General features: G+C 46.3%; 1 protein-coding gene and 1 long non-coding RNA gene across 4 annotated transcripts; one reads left to right on the top strand and one right to left on the bottom strand.

The window, feature by feature from the left end:
- Positions 1-636: 636 nt before the first annotated feature.
- Positions 637-16,026, bottom strand: ckn (CRK like proto-oncogene, adaptor protein). Of its 3 annotated transcripts, none has more exons than XM_001361427.5 (6): positions 15,454-16,025; positions 7,724-8,726; positions 3,784-4,017; positions 3,160-3,420; positions 2,586-3,053; positions 637-2,515 (listed from the first exon to the last, which is right to left on the bottom strand). In XM_001361427.5, the coding sequence occupies exons 2-6, from the start codon at positions 8,681-8,683 to the stop codon at positions 1,655-1,657; spliced, it is 2,784 nt and encodes a 927-aa protein (XP_001361464.3). In that variant the 5' UTR covers positions 8,684-8,726; positions 15,454-16,025; the 3' UTR covers positions 637-1,654. The 3 variants fall into 3 exon arrangements, with proteins under 3 accessions (XP_001361464.3, XP_015040352.2, XP_015040353.2); XM_015184866.2 differs by lacking the exon at positions 15,454-16,025 and adding an exon at positions 13,492-13,837; XM_015184867.2 differs by lacking the exon at positions 3,160-3,420 and having other exon boundaries at positions 15,454-16,026.
- Positions 14,653-15,651, top strand: LOC117183669 (uncharacterized). Its single transcript, XR_004468806.1, has 2 exons — positions 14,653-14,830; positions 15,263-15,651. It is a non-coding gene; the product is annotated as an uncharacterized lncRNA (long non-coding RNA).
- Positions 16,027-17,337: the final 1,311 nt, after the last annotated feature.

Here is a 17,337-nt window from a genome sequence, read left to right as displayed (position 1 = left end):
TTTTAATATATATATATTATAATTGAAATTGTCCTTTTCTGCTTTTGCCTCTTTTCCATACCCTTTTTTATACCCCATTCAAAATAACGACTCATTTTTTCGTTGCTGGAGAAAGTAGTAGCAGTGTGGACGTATCAACATTAGGCTGTCTGGCGGGCAGCTTGGTATCAGTGGTATTTTTTTGCTTTCAGTTTAAGGTCTCACCCTTTAAACGGAACATACAAACTACGATGTCATCGACAGGTGGCTCTCCTGCGCCTAGTTAAAATCAACCACAGGTGTCCGTGAGTTCCCCTTATAGCAGACAGCTTTGTCAGTTTCATAGCAACCACCCAAGCCAGCCTAGTTTCATGGCATCAGTCATGTCCAAAAGGACCGCAATATTTGAAGAATGTAAAACTACAAAAGTTTACTATGAAATGTTACTTTATTTGCCGACTTTCATCAGTTTATTTTGTTTTTCTTTAGCCCATTATGTGCTTTACATGTTTGTGATTTGTATTTTCTTTATATGCGTTATAAGTCGAATACTCCAATTTTCCATTTACTAATGATATGCGCACCAAACTAATTTCCAATCGGCGCCATTAACAGAAAACAGAAAACCGAAAATGCAAAAGAATACAACTCAAAAAATAGATTTGTATGCTACAAAATTTTTATTTAAGTAAATCATAAAGAAGGCAATTCAAGTATAGTATACCACCGAATTCGATATGTTATTCAGCGTACATGCCCGTTTAAACATAATTTATAAAGATCAATTCGCCTCCTGGCCGCTCCGCTTTTTCTCTTCTCTTCTTGCAGCTCTTCCCGATTGGTTTCTGTCTCATTCTTTTGCTTAATATAACGCTAATTTAAGATTTATATTTTATATAATGCATCTTTTTACTTTGTATGGAATAACACTTAATTATACATTCACTTTATATAGTTTGATTTGATTTCAGTTGTAATCATAACGAAACAGAAGAATGTCTGTGCGGGCTGCTGTTTTCAAAAAATTCAAAATATTGAACATACTCAAAAAAGTCGAAAAAATAAAATGACTGACATAAATGCAATTTGTAATTGTCTGAAAGGGACTTCGCAGTAGAGTAGTAGTTCCTTCTTTCTTTCTTTCCTATGGCTTGTGTGTGTTTAAGTGTGTGCCTTGTGGTTCATTGGTTGCCTTTGTTGTACGTAGTATAGTATCAAACCACTAAATACTTGCCCGTATAAATGTTTTCGTTTAAATATTTATTTATATATCGATTTATATATATTTTACGCTAGATATTAACTATGCAAGGTCTGCATATATGCATGTTGCGCTTGATTCTCCATCGTTCCGCCTAGATATCTCCTATCCTCTCCACTATCTCGTTTCGTTAACAACATTCATAGAAAGGGGAAAGTACAAAAGTATAAACATCTCGTCCAAAGGTTTTTAGTTTTAGTTTTTCTAGGGGTACAATCTCCTTTTCATCCGCAATTAAAAAAAAAAGAAAAACTCACGGTGTTAAACAATGTAAACTCAAAATACATAAAACACTTCAAGGGGACACAACACGTCACAAGTTCTACACAAAATTCAGCTACACTACGATTTGTTGTTTGATTGGAGTGTTATCGGTGTTGAATCATAAGGAAACTTTTAGTTATATTTATCCGCTCATTCACTGTCGATGTTGAGGCCCACGCGCTTCTCCTCCTCGAGCATGGCGTCCAGCTCGTCCGTGAGATTGGCCAGCATGTTGCCAATATCGTTCAGCACATTCACCGACACTTTCGGGGGCACACTCGTCACTGGGGCAGCTGTCTCGGGCGATGCCATTGCTTCGCCGCTCGCTGGCATTGACGCTGACGATCCCCCAATGCCTGCGTCCAGGGTGGGGGAGCGCAGATGCAGGGCGCTGCCTCCGCTGGCCGTGCTGCCCATGCTCTCGCTCCGCGCCAGAGTCGCGTCGTGGAGCGAACTCGAAGACTTCAGCGAGTGGAACGAGTGCGCTATGTTGGCGATCGTGTTGGTGGAGGAGGAGCTGGAACTGGAGCTGGAGGAGTGCAGGTGGGGTGGATGGCTGCCGGGAATGGTTGTGGCCCCAGCACTGGCCTGTCCCAGCTCCTGCCGATTCAGCAGCCGCTGCTTGATTGTGCCCGTGTTCTCGTTGGCAAACGGTATCGTGTCAATCGAATCGATGCTGGAAGTGGACTTATTGTCGTGGTATTTCTCGCAGTGTATCTCCGCCGTGGTCTGCTGTATGGTGGCATAGTTCGCATAGATCGGCTGTTGGCTGCCCGCTGCCGCGGCTGCTGCGGCCGCCGCCTGCTGTTGCTGCCAGTAGAACATTTGTTGCGCCTGCTGCTGTTGCTGCTGCTGCTGCTGGGAGCCCACTGCCTGCTGCTGGGGCTGTTGGACTGAGCCGGTGGCACCTCCCTCTCCGCTCAGCGTGCGGGAGTTGCGTATGCTGCAGTGCCGTCGGGGCGGCTCTGGTGCAATCTTCTTCCCACTCAACGGGCTGCCGCTTAGATAGTTCTGCAGGAAACAAGATGGAACAATAAGCTTATGTGGATTCTAAAGGCCATTGCCTGTAATGCCCACTTACCGCTCCTCCCTCGCCACCGCTGGCTGCTCCGTACTCGGCGGCCGCCGCCGCATTCATGTAGTGATGATGCTCCAAAGGTGGCATCGTGTTCAGCACGGCTCTCTGCAGGATTCCACGCTGCTGGCGCGGCAATGTGCCACCACCCTCCTCGTAGAGCAGCTCCCGCGTGGCATCATTGGTGGGTGTTATGTCGCCGTCGTCGTAGGAGCGCCGCCAAGCCATGGCTGCCGTATTGCTCCCCAGTAGACGGGCTGCCGCCGCCTGCTGCTGCTGCAACAGCTGCTGGTGGTGGTGCTGCTGCTGGAGCGTGGCGGCAGCGGCCATGGCTGCGGCAGCTGCTGCCGTTGTGGGTGGCCCAAAGTGGCCGTAGTCCGTGGTCGTGTAATGGCTAAAGGTCAAATGGCTGCGCGTGCTGTTGTCGTGTATGTCCTCCAGCGATTCCAGGCTCTTGCCACGTGGCTGACGTACCTGCACGGACAGAAAGGAAAGAGATGGAAGAGAGGTTAGTTCTTAGTTCCACGCTGCACTCGAAAGGTCAAGGCCAGGCGCTCGGCAAAATAGACCCCGGTCCCACCTTAATGAGCACCACATCGTTGCCCGAGCAACACTCGTGATTGCTGCCCGTGCAGTAGTAGGCGTCTCCGTTGCTGCTACTGCAGCTGCTGCTGCTGCTGCTCCCCTGCCCCAGGCACAGGCTGCCCGCGGGGGCGGTGGAATTCAGCACGTTGCTGGTGGCATAGATTTTCGTGTCGTCCCAGGAGACGCGAGTGGTTGGCACATAAGATGGCGTACTTGGTATGGGCACATTAAATTGCCACGGCTTCCGCTGGTACTCCTGCTCGTCGATACCAAGAGCAAAACCATACAAAAACAAACAAAAAAAACACAAAAAAGAAAGGAAAATCCAATTAGGTAAAATTATAAAACAATAATTCAATTTGCAATCAATAAACTTAAGAGAACGTGACAACTCTGCCTCTCCTGCGGTACTTCACTGGCAGTGTGTACACACTTTGACTAGATTGCAGTGTTTACACACTTCTGCCAAAAACAATCTCTCACTTTTTAATTAAAATCGATGGAAATTAATAACTTTTCAAGCATCATTTGAAATAAAGAACTTTCCAAGGCCCTGATTTGAATAAATAAGAAGGAACGGAATCCTTCCGTATATCCATCCGTGGTTTACGGCTCTCACCTGCTGTTGGTATGCATTGGCACCGCCTGGATTCCATTTGCCGCTAATGATGTCCTTGACCCGCTTGATGGCCAGCAGGATCTTCTTCTGGTGCCCCAGCTTGACGATGCCAATATCCTCGAGATCCTCCCAAGTCACTTGGGTCACGTCCCGCACCGTCTTGTAGTTCTGCTCCAGCAGGGGCTGTATGTACTCCTCCAGCCGCAACAGCTGCAGCCATTCCTCAATAGAGCCCTGGAATGGGAGGGTCATAATCATTATGGTTTATGGTAAATGGTTTATGAATTTTCCGAATCAAACGCGCCTCTGTCGGAGCGCTAATCACATTTGATTCATGTCAGAAAAGGGAACACAGATCAGCCCGTCTACAAATTGTCCATGAACTAGTTCAGACCCCGCACTGATACGGAGGGGATTCGACGTTGGGTTGGATGGGTTATGCGCTGGTGTCTCCCATGACGTTCCCCCATTGCGTCCGCGTCGGCGTCGTCGTCGTCGTTCCAGCTCTAATCAGTTGTAATTGATAAGATATGACATAAATCGCGTCAAAGCACAGGCATAAAGAAATGAATAAAAGCCAAAACTCGTTGCTGTCGTCATTAAACGGTAGCCAAGCGAGAGGGGCAGCTAGCTCCAATGGATGAGACGGGGTATGGGGTGCGGGGAGCGACTCGTAACCAAATACGCACACAGACAAGAAATGCAGTCGAAAATCATCAACATTGAAGCGTGGAAAGCAATGATTTTTTTTTTATTTTGCTCCGCAATACGATATGTACACACACGAACGATGTGTTAATAACTTTTTCAAGCTCTCTGCTCTTTTGGTCTTTCGTCTAAATTGCTGTTGATTTCGATTTAATTAAATGTTTTCTTGTTTCTGTGATGCTGCCTGCCGTCTGTCGTGTGGTGTGACACGAGCTCGGGGAAGTTTCCATCGAAAGCATTCTCCGAGTCGCACTTCGGGTAAGGGAAATTTACCTAGAAATCTAACTGTTGGCGAAGGGATATTTTCTCAGTGCTGTGAGAAGAGACGATTAGGGAATATCCTCATTAAACGATCAATCGATAAAGCTTTCCCATGGATAAAATTCCCAAAATATTACCAATCGTTTGGCTAAAAGGATATTTTATCAGCTACAGTTCGGCTAGGGAAATGTAAGGGAACTTTAAAGCGCTAAAGTAAGGGGAAATGTAAGGGAACTTTAAAGCTTTTAAGTACCCTGTGATGGGCATTTTTTTGTGGAATTTTACTGTACTCTCTGTACCCATAGAGAAACCATAGAAAACCCTGTAAGACCAGAAATATGTACTATATGGCATGCATGTTTATTCATATGCTAATCGAAATCCCCTATCCCCATTCCAAATCCAATACCAATTCCAATTGAGTGAAGATCTTCCAAACAGCGACCAACAAATATTTTCATAAGACTTTAACAAAATATTTATCTAAATTACAATTTTTGTTTTTGGGATTTTTCGGTTTTTTTCGGTTGGTTTTTGGTTCGGCGGGGCTTCTTCGAAATCCATTAGCAGGTAGCATATGGTATGACACTAAATACAGACAGAGAGACCCGCAGCACCGTAGCGTCACCAGCGACCGACTGTCGGCCATCATTAGCGCAGGCAAAAAACAGGTTTTCCAGCAACAACACTGTTAGTACCGGGTCAAAAAAAGCAGAGTTAAGGCGAGTACGTCAGGCCGAAAACTAAATACCATTTTGAGTGTCTAATAACGGACCCCAAAGACGAAACGAGAGAGCCCCTCTACGACCCTCAAGGTCGTTCGTTGATTGCGGTTTCTGTTTTTTTCTGTTCTCTGAACAAAACGGAGATTGGGGCGACGTTTAACAACTTTGTTCCTTCCCGCTCTATCTCTCAGGTATTCCGTTGTATTTCCTTTTTCGCCAAGAGATAAATGCGCGTATGTGTGTGTGTGCGTGTGTGAAGAGAAAGCAGAAAGGCTGGTAGAATGTCGGCTAATGAGCGGCGGGGCACTTCTCGAGGGCCGAGGGTCGTGCAATTTCCAGTGAGCCGTCGCTATAGAATGATGTAAGTACAGGCAACAGCCCACACACCCCAACCCAGCCCAACCACACCCCAAAGACAAAGAGAGTCGAGCTCCGGGCCTCGAGATCAGCAAATAACGAATATCGGAATGGGGCGATAAAGTATCTACAACAACGTCCACAGGGGGACGCAGACGCAGGCGGAGACGGAGACGCAGACGTCGCCAGTTGGTAACTCGACCAGAAACTTGGCAAACTTGCGAAAACAGTCACGGCGCGTTATATAAACAGCCGTGCCAGAGCCAGAGCCAGAGCGAGAGCAACAACAAAAAAACGAGCAAAATTCTACATGGATAGTAAAATATTATGGCATGGAACATTTTTCAAGTGAAATACAAAAACCGCCATAAAAAAGAAACACAAACAGCGAGGGAACAAAACAAAAGCTGAGGTCATTTCGATTTGAAAATTGCATCATGTGGCGGCGGGGGTCAGAGATTGGAGGCGCTGCGGCTGCGATAATGAAAACCCATGCTGGAGGTTAGTAATTAGTCGGAGTCGAATGGAATGCGGCTCAAGTTTGAGCCCCCGATAAATGTTCGATAAACGCGATAAATGGTATTTGCAACAGTTTTTTTCGGTTGCAGGTGGGCTGCTGCAACGCGCAGCAAGTGGGCAGCGCTCGTTGCAATCTGATGAAATCTGTGAATCACTCGAGGCTCAACGAAATGCAGTTGTTGAAGTTGAAGATTATGGCCGATGGCCGATGGGTGTTAATCACGCTTGGAATGCGGCGATGTGTGAATGTGGAGCTCAGGTAGAGTTGCATGTGTAAGGTGGATGCCATGTGGATTGCATGTATGGGGATCAATCGCAAGCAATCGCTAGAGACCTAGCATTGACTTGGATCCGATTTAATAGCCCTGTCGGATCTTGTTTTGAGTACCTACTATTTATATGTGCATTTAGGGCTTGCAAATTGTCTTGAAAGTGCTGTACGGGTCTAATATGTGGAATGCATACTGATAAGACTTCATGGCTTGCCTCAACTCAAGTCACGTCCCAACTTTTTAGTAGTGACTGTTATTTTTGCGTGGAACCAGCGTTTTTCTATGGTTTTTGGGGTCCCTCTAATCACCGTTTAAGCTACAAATAACCACCTAAATTCTATACAAAATCGTTTTATCCGACACTCTGCTGCACTTGAAAGTGTGTTAACCCCTGGCATTGGCATTTCTATATCTCAGAGCCAGATTCAACTTTGAATGGAAATGGGCTGCGCGGGCAATTATTGTAGTCGCTCGAATGGAACCTTGATCTGTCAGATCGATTGGCTAATGATCCGCTTCGATCCACAACCTGCTGCGGCTTCAAGTTCAACATAATGTCACTCCGATCGGGGCGCCAGATTCCACACGACCGGATGGGGTATATATTTATCTACTCTACTCCGGCCGGCGTGTTTTTAATGAATTGTTGATGGGAATTAACGTGCGCATAATAAATGAAATTCTTTCATTAACAATAAAATTAAAAAATAAACGCTGACGGTGCTTTTTCATCTCTCTTTTTCGCTCCCTCTCTTTATCGCCGCCGTCTGCTTTGTGGCTGGCCATGTGGGAAACAAGTTTCTTTTTTTGCAAATGCTTTTTTAATGAAATATTCCAGATAAGCCCGCAACTAAACAAGCCATCAGCGGAAGGGGAGCCGTCTGCAGCGGTGTGGCGGGGGACAGGGCATGACAGGGCAGGGCGTAGCTATCCGCAATTAGTGCCAATCCGGCAAATTACCATATGACTAAGAGAGCTGCTCGACTCTGGGGGGAACTTCAGCAGGTGATTGGTAGGAGCCGAGATCAGAACTCTCGTTTCTTCTTGGGGAATAGCTCTGCTCTCTCCGATTAGAGGGGATTTTCGCCTGCTACTCACCGGCACAAAGTGGGGCAGATTGTCGAGAACTTGCAGCTTGTCGATGCGCTGCTTGATGCGCTCGCGATGATGCGGATTCTTGATACCAATGGCGGTGAGATCCTCCGGGGTCATGCGGGCGATCGTGGGCAAGTCGTAGCCGGCGGCGATGAACAGCTGGGCGTACTCCTCGTGCTTCATCTCCAGCAGCCAGTCGATGATCAGCTCGTCGTTGCGCTGCCGGTCCACGCTGCCGATCGAGCAGGAGCTGACGGAGCTGCAACGGGGCGAGGAAAGCGGGGCCCGGATGGAGGCGCCCGACGAGGAGACTCCCGTCAGGTAGGAGGAGGCACGACCAGAGTCCAGGCTGGCGGTGCTGTGTCGCGAGCCCGAGCCGGCCGATCCCGAGGAGGAGCCGGGCGAGTCGCGTCCCGGCGACTGGGTCAGATCGATGCCCTGGTCCTCCTGCAGGGCCAGCTGCTGGTGGTAGTAGACCGCCGCCTTGTGGGTCAGCGGCTCTCGCAGCGTGGCACAGAACACGGGCGGCGGGCATGGCACAATGCTGGGCAGCGGAGCGGAGGTCTTCGCTGCGGCCGGAGGAGCCGGACCTCCGGTCACGGCCATTGGGGGCCCACCACCCGCCTCGTCCTTCATGCGCAGGGCCACGCTCGTCTCGCGCGGCAGGTTGAAGCCGCCCTCTTCCAGCGAGGGCGACGAGACAATGCTGCTGCCACTCATGCTGATCCCATCGTCCGTCTGCTGCTGCTGTTGATGGTGGTGGCGTAGGGGTCCACTGAGCCGGTACAGCGGTATCGACGGCTGGTGGTGGCCTCCACTGGGCGATGCAGGCAACTGCTGGAGTGGGTGGTAGTGCTGGTGATGCTGCTGCTGCTGCTGCTGCAGAGGATCCCCCGGAATCGTTGGCGGTTGAACCTTCTTAGCTTGTGCCGTGGACGCATGCGGCTTGAGCGAACGATGCATGATGGGCCTCTACTGGCCCCCGTGGCCGTACTTTGTCCGACTCCTGTTGGAAAAAAGATGGAAACTGCAGTTAGAAAAATGTGTCCGCCAGATGTGTGTGCCAGAAACGGGGAAATCTGCATAATTGGTCATAGAAATTTTGATGTGCTTGCAGCAGCTCTAAAAATAGGGCTCACACTGTGTTTACGCGATGCGGCACAAGTCAATAAACTGCTCGCCGGAATGGCGATGGCGATGGCGATGGGGATGGGGATGGAGATGAGACTGGGGCAGTCTCCAGTTTCTAGTCCCCCGCCACATTTATAGACTCTGCGCCCCACGAAGCAAAGTAGCAGACGTCGCAGCATCGTATTACCAGTTTCATTCACAAAAAAATGTCAACAAACTAGGTATTCGACAGCAGAGTACCCTATCTGGGGCGGATGTTTACCAATTAATTCGGTGGAACTGTAAATAAGGTAGTTTTGAGACGGTGTTCTAACACTGCTTAATGGACTCTCTTCTTTTGGGATGCTAGAGCACTGCACTGCTTGCTGTCTTGCGGTATAATCTCTTCTCCTCATGCAAGCAGCCTAATACGCCCTTGAGTCCACCAAAAACAAACACACACACACACACATAACCGAGAGAATAAGCAGAACAGATGAAGAGGGAGAGAGAGAGACTGAGAGAGAACTGTACCTAGGGAGACAGAGAAAGAGAGAGGCTGATGGCGTGGTAAGGGCTCGCGGCAGGCCGGCACGAGCTGTGTCAAAGTTCGTTGACTGCGCTCTGCGGTTTGGGGCAGGGCGGGGTATGGTACAGACATGGCAGCTGCTTGTCTAGTCGGCAACGTCATAATACACTTGAAAAATGCACGGGCACGGGCCTCGTCCAGCAGCAAAATCTGGCAAAAAGTCACGAACAATCTCTCCTCCTCAGCATGTCATTAACAGCAGAAGCGAGACAGAAAGCCACAATAGTTCCAATACTTGGAAATAATAAACAACAAACAGCACACAAGCTTTCCTGTAGCAGCAGTTTCCTGCGAAACAATGCAACAACTACAAAGTAATCAGAAGTGCACTCGAAAACACATTCCGAGCCGAGCCGATAAAAGCAGCAGCCACCTGTTCGATCAAGTGCCGCCCGATGAACGAACCGGCGCGGCCCGGCCCGGCCCGGCCCGGCCCGGCCCTGCTTGGTACGGAAAGCAGTGCACAAGAGCAGGTGTCATAATCCGCTCTTTTTGTGTGGGCGGCGAAATGCAGGAAGAAAACGTAGCGGGCAAAACACATAACGGTGGCAGTAGTAAATCTCATTTACAAGCTTCCCCTCTACTCCGCCGCTCCGCCGGTGCCACCGCCTTTTAATGAATTTTTATGTATGCGACGTGCCGAAAAAAAACTGCAGTCAGAGTAGAGCCGAATCCGAAGCGAGGATACGCGAAGAGAGCAAGTGAGAGCGCGCACAGCAGAGACAGAGAGAGTGAGAGAGTACCGCTTGCATTGGACTGCTTGTTGTTGCTGTTGTTGGCGTAGTAGGGTAGTATATCAACGAATGTGGGTTGCATGCGGTTTCAGTTGTTACCACCCACACTCCACTCGTTCCACACTCCTCGGCCAGATGTTGTTGAACCGCCGTTACATGCGGCCGGCTTTGCTGCATTTTTCTTTCAAATGTTGTCTTTTGCCCCCTCCGGTTACCACATTTTTATGAGTTGCCATTGTTGTGCTGTTGGATTGTAAGTTTAATTGCGAACATGCCCCACTGTACACGCTGCCATTCTTGTGGGTGGCTGAGTAATCCTGTAATGAGCATAACACATGCTCACGAATACCACAGTGAAGGGTCTCTATTGAAATCGATTCCATTTGGACAGATTCCCTTTAGCGAATGCCCATCGTATTTCTGTGTGCAGCATAAAAACTGATTGGAAGTGCAATTGGAGGCTTGGGACCCTTTTGGGTGTTGGGAAATATGTACCACACATAAATGCTCGTACGGAAAGGGAAATAGTAAGTTAACGAGGGGAGGAGAGAGCTGGTAGAGAATTGGGCAGCGGCTGAAAGATTTATTGATTGTCGTTGTCGTCACACATATACATACACATCACATGTATTGATAAATGTACAATGAAGCGGAGTTGCGGTTTTGAAGTTGGGAGCAAAAAACGCTGAGCAACTAAAAATAATTATGCCTGCCAATACTCTCCACTTAAAGAGAGAGACAGAGAGAGAGAGAGCGAGAGAGAGAGAGAGAGAGAGAGAGATAGCGAACGGGGGTGGTGGTGAAAGCCACAGATAAATTGATAGAGACGAGTGACAGCATTACGTATACACTCACATTAAAGCAGTGTCGGTCGTATGTAAGCAGTGATTGGAAAAGCGCTAGTTGACTTTATTCTGAACGGGATAAAGCAGAGTACAGCTTTATATCTCTATACAATCAAAATATGAATCTATAAAACTATAATTTGACTATTTCAGCTACTATCTTAACAGTTACAGGGAGGATATATTCCTACATATACCTACATATGTGTGTATCTACGCATCAAGACAACATTCATACACTCATCAATATATCACCCAAACACACTAAAAGTAACTGCTACGAAAGCGTATTTAATCTTCGTTAATTTTCCCATTTAGTTGCTCAGTTTCCCCCCCTTTTTTCCCACTATTGTATCGGGGAGAACCGTTAAAGTTTACTGGCATGAGTAATCGGCCAAATGGAGCGCAATAAAATGGCAAACGGTAACACGGCCAATATATCACAAGAGGCGAGCCGGCACCACCACCACCACCAGAGAGGGGGTGCACCGCCATACCATACCATCATCGACTTGGTTTCGTTGGCCAGTCAACGACCACCCTCTATCGTGCCACCGGATGGGACACAGGCTGGAATCAAATGAGGCGCATCTCAATCTCATGTTTATTAACGGTGCTCAACAGTAGATACTGTGGCAGATACAGGCATGTGTGTGTGTGGGTGGGTGTGGGTGGGTGCTGGTGTCATTCAGCCAGTTAGATAAAGAAGGGCTCTTTCATCCTACACAGCCCCACACATCCCCCACCCTTTGGGCCAACACTTCATTATCGACAACAAAAGCTGGTTCGAGCTCTGTGCCTCTTCTTCTTTATCATTTGCTGCGGGTGCTTTGCATATGACATGTTCATGCCGAAGCTCTTTCTCTCTCTCTATCCCTATCTCTGTTTCCCTCATTTCTCTCCCCTTCATTTTCTTTATTTTGTCCCAAAATGCAATGGACAAAGTTTTTTTTCGTGTCTACCACGCCCCAGTCTGTGGCAAAGAAGAGGCATTGTACTTAGTAGAATATTTTGTCAAATATATAAAAAAAAACACAGAAGAAAAAGCAGAACTGCACAAAAGATGGTGTCGATGATGCTGCTTACTTGCCCCTTTCCCTTCCCCTGTCCTGTCCCTGTGCCCCTTAGTGCCACAGCCTGTCGATAGCTCTCGAGAGATGTTGATCTTGCAACTGCAACAACAGCAACAGCAACAACATGGCCAGAGGCAGACCAAACTTGTTTTGCCTGTAAAAGGGAGTTGTCGCTGCCGCTGCTGCTGCTGCTGTTGTTGTCGGCTGTGCATTGTCTCTGTCTCTGCGTTTTGTTTCAGGTTTCAGGCAAACGCCAAGAACAGGCAAAAACAGCACCATGACAGCTACATATATGAGGCACAATGCATTAACAAGGCGACGTCCTGCACTGAAGATACCCTGCAATAAGCCTTTACCCTTAACATTTATTAGGGTTCAAGTCTTCTGGTCTTAGCAGCCTTATAATAGAGTGAAAGCTGCTCCAAGCCATTTGTTAACGAAGAGAGTGAAAGAAATTAGGTACAAAAATGGGATCCAAATATATCCAACCAGTAGAGACTTATCTCTATCTCTTAATAGGAATCTGTACCACCAATCAGAACTGTCACCTGTCATAATAATATTATGCATTCCACACATACCCAATATACCCTTGATTACCCTGCTATGGCTGTTTGGGCATGAAAGAAACAGCAACACACAAGAAATAGCTCGTAGGAGTAAAATGCAGCGCTGAAGATGTGTCGAAGGTGTGGGCGGACGGGTGGAGGGTCGGCCGGGCGGCCGGTCGGAGGGGTGCACGGATAACTTACGTGCAGTTTAACGGTTAATGCAAACCAAGACGACAAACGAATGCGTTGCGCATATGGCACAGCCCCACAGTCGGACTGTCCGGGTGTCCGGCTGTCCCAAGTCCCGAGTCCCCGTACAGCAGAGACGAGACGGACCAAATAAGGCTGACAGCACGTACACAAGAGAAAAAGAAATACGAGTATAACCAAAGAAAGAGAGAGACACCAAGCCAAAAGCGGCCATCAATTCCTTCTTCTTTTTTTTTGGTCAAAGAAGGCGCAAACGGAACGCGAACAAGTTGTAAGGCGAGCAATGAGTGCAGACAAAAGCAGTTACAAGACATTGACGGAGAAGAAGCAGTGCCATAAGAAGATAAGGCAAGGGAGGAGGAGGAGGAGGAGGAGGAGGAGGAGCGGGAGGAGTAGGTGGAGGAGAAATGAATAATGGAGGGCAGCCACTGAGCGTTTACAGCTACATTGAACTTTAGAGACTTGAAGCACTTGCCTCGCCTTTGCCCCCACTCCCCTCCCCCTTCCTATTCCACCATTACTATGCCGAAAAACTGAATGCGGCTACTACGCACACACACACTTTTGCATACATGCACACATACATATACATGCGTGGGTAAACGGTTTTTCTCCACCATCGGTCGCAAAACCAACTGTGCAAAAAACAGAGAAATTACCATTGTTAAAAGCTGAATTTGGTGAACATTTTTATTGATTATCACAAAAGACACTGAAAATGCACATTAACCATCGAATTCAATTAAATTGCAATTGATTTTCCGCTAGAAAATTCTGTGCAAAAATATCTTCTACGCCAACACGAAAACGTATATGTACACACACACACACACAGACACACGCGCGAACAAGAGCTGCGAGCGTATACCGACGTGCGAGCGCTTTGGCTTTGGCTTTGGCCAAAAAGCAAGTAGCATCAAACAGCGGCAGCAGGAACAAATTTAGCTGGCTTTAAGTGTTTAGGTTCCGAGGAGGCGGCACGGGACCGACGACGACCGCAAGCCAAAGCGTATTGAAACGCGGCTCCAGCAGCATTCAAAGCCAGGCAAAAGCCAAGTTGGAGCTAGAGTCCTCGAAGTTGCATCGGAGCGGGAGAGCTCAAGTTGTGCGCAACTTCTCTCTCTCCCTCTCTCTCTCTCTCTGAATATCGACTCTCTGATGTGCGGCTTGACGGGGCAATTTGTTGCAATTGAAACAATAACAATTCCACAAGGCAATTTGTTGTTGCCTGGCAAATTAGTTTGTTAATAAATGAATGAAAGATATGAGCGAAGAAGGAGAGAAAGACGGAGGGAAAGACGGGAAGGCAAGCAAAGAGGTTTATTCCCTAAAGTATACGCTACAAAGTGGTTTTGTGGTTGCCATTGGAAACGGTGAAAATGCATTCATTCGGTGGACACAGTGGGACAAGTCAACTGAAAGAGGGTCAAATAATAAAGAGTGGCTAGAAAGGAAAATTATTCCTTTGTTTTGAAAAGTAAAGAAATGCTGACTTGAAGTTAGCATTACCAATCCATAATCTTCCAAATTTGTCCCACTGTGCCACACGAAGCACCAAAAAGGCAAACAAAACGCTACGCACAAACACAGACATAAAGCCGAACACACCGATTGTTCGTCAACCACTTTTCATGCTGCATAAGCCAATAAGAGAAAGAGAGAACCACAACCAGAGAGCCAGAGCCAGAGCCAGTGAGAGTTATGCTAAGCTCCAAGCTGGAAAAAGGCTCCAGCGGCAACTTTATTCATGTGACGTGCGCGCAGTGGCCCTCTCTAGCTCTCTTTCGGATATTCTCTCTCTCTCTCTGTATAATCTGGTACTAGCGCTGGCCCTCTCCCAACAACAGTTCTAACACTTCATTGGAGCTCGTTGCGACAACGACATCAAGTCATTTGATTCCCACACAAATCTCTGCATGTTGAGCGCGACTCTCCTCCTATCCCTCGCTCTTTCTCGCTCTCACTCGTTTTATTATGGCAAGTGAGTTATGGGATCAGGTCTGTACATTTGCGTGTGTGTGTGTGTGTGTGAGTGGACTGCGCTTTCTATTGATTTATATGAGTTTTATGGCGCAATCTGAGCCAAACGAAAAGACTGCAAGTGCGACGACCGCTCAGAAGACATCGAAAACGCGCTCTGCATTTTACATTTAATTGCTCTTTGTTTAAAAACTAACATAAATTATGCAAATTTAAATGAAAACTTTACAAATCAGTCAAGTTCTACTCCTTCCCCCGCTTCCATTGTTAACCAGAGTTGTCACGCGCCAGACGACGGTGGCGCGCTCGAGCATGACGCTGAAGAGCTCTACCCCACCCTCCCTACAGACACGTGTTGGTTTATTAATTACATAAGCCGCACACCAGCTGCAGCTGCAGTTTTTGAGTTTTATTTATTTCCTTTCTTTTCGGAAACCCAATTTCCTGCAGATGCTGGAAGATGCCGCACAATCAAACGGTGAGAACAGCTGGCAACCCCTAAAACTGGAAATGACAGATGGCGACGTCGACGCGGACGCGGCAGCGCAGGACGCGGTGTCGGTCCGGCTTCAAAACGTAAACACTGCCAGAGTTGCCGACGCACAGTCCTGGAAATGGGACCTTAAAATGCTAGTACTTACTTTTAACAAAACAAACGTAGAGTAGACTATTTTCCAGCTTTTAATTATCTCTCTCCTTTGTCATAAGTTACAGGCGCAACGAAAATGTAAACAATTGTTGTCGCTGTTGTTTGTCGCCTAATGAATTTCACGTTTTTATGGCATTTTCTACAAACACAAACCGGGCGAGATAGGAATAGGGGGTCTCACACAAACAAACACGTACACATACACAGATACGGTCCGCCGTCTTTTATTTTATGTCTGCGACGCGCGCGGTACAAAGTAAAACATAAAAACCAGATTAATTTCGAGCAGACGAAAATGTTTCTTTTTCGGTTTTAAGCTGTGCTGCTTACGTGTGTAGCTTTTGTAGTTGTTCACTCCGCCATTTTCTTTCTCGGCACTTGAGCTTCACTTTTCTTGGCTTTGCAAGAGGTTTACCATCACTTTACACTTAAACGCAGTAATGCTGTAGTCTTAATAACTTTCAGACAATTTTGGTGATTCGCGTTTTTTCAAATTTCAATCGCATTTCAAACACGGCGCAGCAGCGGAGCGACGTCGACCACTCCGCGCAAAAACAAAAACAATAGTGTGACCGCGGACTTATCGTTAAAATATACCGTCCGACCCTCGGAAATATACCAACATATACCGTCTAATTTTAAAAATATACCGTAAATATACTGACGAATTCAAGTTCTATTTACATATTCCTCGTTTTTTATATTCCGTGGAATATTACTAACTATACAGAACATTTAGCCATGCCCACTTAATTTTGTAAGATTGATGAATCAATTCTATACATGATTGGCCTATTCGAAATACTTGCATTTATTGGATTTCTATATAACATTGAAAATTAAATTAATAATTGACAAAAATACCATTTAGCACTAAAAAACACCACATGGTAGCGCGGCGAAAACCAGTTTTTACAGTATGACCCTCAAAACAGCACCGAAATATACGGTCTCATTTTCAAAATATACCGACGAATTATTCATATTCCTCGATTTTTATATTCCGTGGGATATTACTAGCTATAGGGCTCATTTAACCCTGCCTATTCAATTTGATTAATTAATTAATTATTTGATTTATTAATAAACATATTTTCTACTTGACTGACTTATTTTACATACTTGAGTTGTTTTCCTGCTAAGGCGATTTGCTTTGATTGTTTTTGCCTCAATTTTTGGTGCCTCAACAACGACTTAGCGTTTCGTAAATCGATAAGAAATCGAAATAAGCCCACTTAAGCCCACTTTATACAGCACCAGCAACATTATCCGAAAATGATTGATCCCTACCTAAAAAAATCACACCTTGCAATGTAAATAAGTTATGCAGCACTGTTTTTGGTATTTTAATACTGTTATTTTATGTGTGCTGCCCTGGCTGTTGGCCCTATGTTAGATTTGATTTTTAAATTTAAAAACAAAGTCTCCATACGCAGGTTTTTCGAATTTTCGCAATCTCAAACCTTGCTTCCGTGCATCACTTATTCCAATGGATGGCATCTAAATCTTTTTTTTTGGGATATTAAGCTATTTAAACGATATTCTGCCGTTTGTTATCTTATTAAAATTACCAAGAATTGATATCAGGATCGAGATATATGTATACATGTATGCAAGACACTAATCATGTGCATGATATGTGCTGAGAAAAGTTCTTTATTACGTTCTAAAAAAGTTTTGAAAACAGTTTCTTCAAATTAAATAAACGAAATAGGGTATACAAATGCCCATACTCCGGTTGACAATCAACAAGTGAGAAATTAGGTGACATTGCCACTGTTTTTTTGTTGACCTTTTTTGTTTAATCCTTATTTCAGTCATACAATAAAAAGAAGTCCTTAAAATTAGCCAGTCATATAGAAATATGATTCATTAA

The sequence above is a fragment of the Drosophila pseudoobscura genome, chromosome 3, assembly GCF_009870125.1.
Source record: "Drosophila pseudoobscura strain MV-25-SWS-2005 chromosome 3, UCI_Dpse_MV25, whole genome shotgun sequence".
NCBI lineage: Eukaryota > Metazoa > Arthropoda > Insecta > Diptera > Drosophilidae > Drosophila > Drosophila pseudoobscura.
The sequence above is the reverse complement of the archived record's forward strand: the minus strand, read 5'-3'. Positions and strand labels throughout refer to the sequence as shown.

Bases quoted from the DNA above. Each gene is read 5' to 3' on its own strand.
- ckn (XM_001361427.5), bottom strand. From the start codon at position 8,683: ATGCATCGTTCGCTCAAGCCGCATGCGTCCACGGCACAAGCTAAGAAG. The intron at 4,018-7,723 runs GTGAGTAGCAGG...CTCCCATTCCAG, and splicing joins ATCTGCCCCACTTTGTGCCG to GGCTCTATTGAGGAATGGCT. The intron at 3,421-3,783 runs GTGAGAGCCGTA...ATCGACGAGCAG, and splicing joins CCAATGCATACCAACAGCAG to GAGTACCAGCGGAAGCCGTG.